Raw genomic sequence first — 5,346 nt, forward strand, 5'->3', positions numbered from 1 at the left:
GGTGCTGGTCTCCTAGTTGCATTTATGCAGAAATGAAGGTCAGTGGGACAATTCTTCCCTCATTTAGAAGGGAAGAAATTTTTATAATGTCCTGCAGAGGGAATTTCACTTAGATCCTCTAAAATTCAATCCTGTCTCGTCTCACACATGAAAATATGAGACTGACATGTATTCCTGATGGTATTTTTTCACTGTGTAATTAAGGTGTAAGACTTAAAAGCTGAGGCTGAATTTATGTCTTTGGTATTTCACTGTTGATTTGATCCCACGAGCTCCACAGGTATCTCTTCAGGAGATACAGCAGGAAAGTATTGAGACAAAACCTTCTGTGTACAACCTGCTTTCCCAAGGCAGCACGGTTTGCCCTCAGTGAGAAGTCATTCTTTTTTGAAGGCAAAATTTGTGCTGTGTGGACTTGTGTTTTTTGAAATGTGGCATGTGACAGAATATTTCCTTATTTAGCACTCAGATTTCTACCCAACTATCCAGCCTTTGAAACTGAGGAGGACCGGTCACTGTCCTCTCTTCGGCAGGACTTTATTGCCAGCAGCTCTCATCATCCAGCTTTTGGTGAAGGGAAGAAAAGAAAACCGCATTTACAGTTATGTTCTCCAGGTTCTTGCTTGTTCTTTCCCTTGCTCACAGTGCTTTGCAGCTGGCAGGTAAGTGCCTCCGGCTTGCCTCCTGTAAAGCTGTCTGTGAAAGTGCTTCCATGTCCTCTGGCATTTCTGGGTGACTTACGGTTCTGTGGCAGTACCTATATGTACATTATTAGTTTGGGACATAGATATATATGGGGACCCTTTTAATGGGGGGAGAGGGCAGGATCTAACAGAAAAGAAGAAATGGTTGGAGAAGGAAGCAAAGACTGAATTCTTATTCTTAATGACTTTATTCATATATAGTTGCACTACCGTTTCAATAACCCCAGAAGATGAGACCTAAGAAAATCACGAGATATGTTTAAATGTCTTTTTTTTTTTTTTTTTTAATTTAAATAATCTTTACATCTGTGTTCTGATTTTTGAGCTGTTGGTGTCTGGGTAATGGTTAGCAAAAACAGGCAGGAAAAATGTCAGGAGTGGGGAAATGTGGAATTATTTGTAAGACATTAAGATGTTCACAGATTCTGTGCAATCCAGAGGGACTCAGTGTTTATAAAAAGGATCATTTTCACTCACTGTTTTGAGCAGACTCACTGAATTCACTGGCATTGATAAAGTGGATGAAGTAAAATTTTTGTGAAATAAAGTTGGATTAAGTTTAAGAAAGTTATTGTAGAATTGCAGTGACAATATTACAGCCATCCCTTTAGCTGCACTTCTATTCTAGGTGTTAAACAGATGGCTTCTGGAGGCCTGAATGTTTAAGGTTAAATCATTTTAGCTTTGTAACTCCTCAGTAAAACTCTTACAGATTGCCTCAGAGTATGTGGCATTTTTTTTAGTTGCCCAAGGTATCACTGCAGGCCAGAATAACTATTTTCAGTGTACTGTATATTACAATCTAAATATATTTCAATTTTTTGCAAGCTTTTTAATGAAACTTCTTTATCTTTTTAAATATATTTTAATTAAATACGACACACAGTGATCAAAAGATGTATCAGGGACCAAAACTGGTTATGAATCAGACAAGCTTTGGAGGAAAACAGAACCAGGTGGGTCACAAAGTACACTGCAAAGCAGCAGAGCAAATTGATAGACATGATTCACTACTGCTACTGATAAACTCACTGCAGGACTGAAATTAGCTCGGCTACTTCTACTTTATGTTGGAGTCAAGACTGCAGACATGATCAGAGAACTACCTGGAGAGCTAGGGACCCCATTTCTGGTACAGGTGGACCTTCTAACTTCCACCAGCCTTTCCATATTGCCAAGTGGTGGTCAGTGGCCACTACTACCCAGTTCTTGCTACTTTCTCAGACTGTGATTGGTTTCCAGATGTCATTCCTGGTTTTACATTGCAAAGGCTCATAGTAGATACTGCAGGTGGTGTAGATCAGCAAGGCCAACGAGCCCAGAGTACGCCCTGTGAGGCCCAGAGCTGTTCACCTATGTTTACACAGTGAAAAGGAAAGGAAATGTGGATTCAGGAGTGGGGAGACGAAGGGCTCAGCAAAGACTGCTGTGACCTCACCAGGAGGCCTGTAAGATCTGGCAGGGTGAGGAAAGTTTGTAGAGGTCACAGGTCTACAAGGCCATGCATCTGAGGGTAGACGGAAACAGGGTAACGGCAGTAGCAGCGTGGTTGAGGGAATTCACGTGCCTGATGTAAAATCAATCTAAGACGCTGTGCTCTGCTCTGCTGCTGCTGACTGCCACTAAACCACGATATGGCGACATATAATAGCGAAACTCTGTTGTCTACCTTATTGCTTTTTAATCAGTAGAATTGATGTTGCACTGGACTCTGTTCAAAAACATCATGTCTTAATCTGATATGAATGCAATGCCTCTTTGTTTGTGAACGGGAAGCAGAGCCACGTCACATATACACTATCCATATATTAACCATTTACTATCTAATGCTTTGTTTTACAGACATTGAAACTTTTTTAGTATATAATAAAGTCGACAAGCTCTGCCTTCAGGCGTCTATCGCGCCGTCGGTTAGAACTGCCACTTGCCATCGAGACAATGAGTTACAAAAATTCAGGTGGATCACTGATCATCAGCTTATGAGTGTGAGACTGAACCTATGCCTGGGGGTGCCATCGAGGGAGGATCAGGCTGTGATCACCCTCTATCCATGTAATCAAACGAGTGAGCTCCAGTGGTGGGAATGCAGAAATGAAAGCCTCCTCGCAATCCAGGGAGAAGATTTATTTTTCAGCCCTGGCAATGAAGAACATGATAATGTTTTGTTAAAAAAGGGGCTGAGTGCAAAAACTAAGTGGAAGATCTATGGGCCCGTGGATGTTTTATGTTCCTGGGGATATGAAGGTACAGAAAATTGATTCTTTCATCCTTTGCACTAATTTCTTTGTATTAGAGTATTCTGGATCTTTGGCTCTGACTATTCTGATTCATTCAGTGACCACCAGAGTTTTAGAAAATCAGTGTACCGAGGGACTTACACTTGAATTCAATGTCATATTTATGGCCAAGTATTATGGTATGTATTATTTACATATAATATATATTTATATATTCTATAATGTACACATTTTAGTATATGTATTATAGTATGTTAGTACTTCAAGTATTATAAATACTACATATGCTCTTTCTCTAATCTCTAAATATGTATTATATATTAGTATATACACACTTACTTATACTATATATAAATATTCTCTGAAGTCACTATTTTTCACCATACTGTGTCACTACATTGTTAATAGAGAGTATAAACACTGATAAGTTTCTTATACAGGAGCACGGAAATGAAATTATATCCTCAAGAAAGGTGCACAAGGTGGGTGAGCTGAGAAAGGGCTGGAAGTACCAGTGCAGGCAGAGGAAGCGTGGCTTTTGTGACTCAGCAGATGAGGATGCTCATGGAATAATTATAATTACCAGTGCAATTATGCCTTAGATTAGCTGAAGTCTGATTGTTCTGAATGGCTTTCCCACATCCACAATGAATGTTCTGAAAACAACCTCACAGGATATTTGAAGTACTAAACTCTGAGCTTTGCACGTGGGAGCTGCTCCGCTGTATGTGAAATACTTAAATGGTCACTGGAATAAAAGCAGAGATGGATTGTCTAACCTGATGTTTACTTTTTCCAGGAAGTGGGACTTCTAAATATTAGTTCCTCCTCTTGCACATTTTATATAAATCTTATCATTGTTTAAAATAATAGTATCTTAGGGTAGAGCTCTGCAGCCTTACTAAGTTTGTAAAAGCATCTTGGTCAGAATAAAAATCTAGTTGTAGACTAGACTACTGTATTTCATAGACCTCATCTGTGAAATATAACTTTACATCAGAATAGCACTGCTCTAAAACATATGCCAGCAGCTTAAGTGTGAAAAAGGGTTGAAATGGATTTTGTCATGGTTACGGGAAAGGTAACATGGAAAGCACTTTGAGATGCAATTCAGCCATTAGCATAGGCTTCACATTTTTCACAGTTTACATTAGTTTATTATTTTCTATGCTATCTTTATCATTTTGTCTTCTCAGAGACCTTTACACTGCTAGGAAATGCTTTTGGGGCACCCTGTGTATTCCCTTTCATGTACAATAAGCAATGGTACGCCGAGTGCACTGACGCTGGCCGGCCAGACGGCTGGCTCTGGTGTGCAACTACTGCAGACTATGACACGGACCAGCGATATGGATTTTGCCCATCAAAAGGTAAGATACCTGTTCCTATGCAGTTCCCCTGAGTGTGGTGGTGTTGGTAAACCAGCACTAGCAGAATACAAGTCTCTTAATAATAACTCATAGTTTACAATGATGTGTTTTAGTATATGATGTATCGCCACCTCCTGCAGCTCTCTATGCAAGGAAATAGCGTGTTGCATAAAGATGTGGAGAAAAGTGTGATTGAAGAGTAGAACAGCATGCAGTTCCCACTAAATGTGGGGTTGTTGCTGAGCGGCACGATAATTTTGAGCTCCTCACTGTTTCCCAGACAGGATGTGTGCTGTCACCGTTGTACAACCCTTCTCTGAGGACCCCCATTGCGATGGATGTGGGCACAAAAATGAGTGCTGTAGGAAGATTAGTGATGAAGTTAACGTTTTAGTCTGCACGATTCCCATGTGAATATTTTTTTTGCTGAAGTGGAACGTGTCCTTTTATCCATGCTATTAAGCCCTATTCATATTGCCTGGGAAGCAGACTTCCCACCCCTTCTGACAACTACCTCCCATCCCTGGCATTTCTCTACAACTTCAGTCTCTTTCTGAAAACCGTCTCCATTTCTGCGGTGGCTTCCCCCTCCATCTCCCTTTACGGCCTTGTTCTTGACAGGGGAGCTTTGCGTTCAAGGCGTTGAAGACTCCTCCTGACACTTCTCAGGTTTCCCCTGTATTCCTCCCCATTTTTCCTGTTCAACATTATGTCTTTTATTATTAAAACACCCCTTTACTCCCGTTGAGTCAAAATGTGCTTTTGGTGTGGTTCAAATCCATGGTCAAATATGCTTTCTGGGTCCCTACAAAAATACCTAGGACACTGAGCCCAAAAGGCATGTGACATAGGGGCAATGAATAATTTGCAAAGCTTTTGAAAGCCAGTCCCAGCTCTCAGTTCTTTTTTTTTTTTTTTTTAATTCAACTTCATACTGACTTCTGGGGATGATAAAATATCAGATTCAATGTTATATTGCGCTTGATTGAGCAGGTATAGGTCTTCAACAGACCAGAGACGCAAAGGAAATCGGAA

The 5,346-nt window shown here is 40.4% G+C and overlaps 1 protein-coding gene across 1 annotated transcript in view; it reads left to right on the forward strand.

Annotated features, from left to right (window-relative positions):
- Window positions 1-604: 604 nt before the first annotated feature.
- Window positions 605-5,346, forward strand: part of LOC104616396 (macrophage mannose receptor 1-like) — a gene marked incomplete at its 3' end in the record, with an annotated part of 29,438 nt that continues 24,696 nt past the window's right edge. The window contains exons 1-3 of the mRNA XM_010281396.1: window positions 605-662; window positions 2,547-2,948; window positions 4,138-4,311. Of these exons, the coding sequence (XP_010279698.1) occupies window positions 605-662; window positions 2,547-2,948; window positions 4,138-4,311 (634 nt within the window). The remainder of the gene's footprint in view (window positions 663-2,546; window positions 2,949-4,137; window positions 4,312-5,346) is intronic.

Source organism: Phaethon lepturus, unplaced genomic scaffold (genome assembly GCF_000687285.1).
Source record: "Phaethon lepturus isolate BGI_N335 unplaced genomic scaffold, ASM68728v1 scaffold5282, whole genome shotgun sequence".
In the NCBI taxonomy this organism is placed as follows: domain Eukaryota; kingdom Metazoa; phylum Chordata; class Aves; order Phaethontiformes; family Phaethontidae; genus Phaethon; species Phaethon lepturus.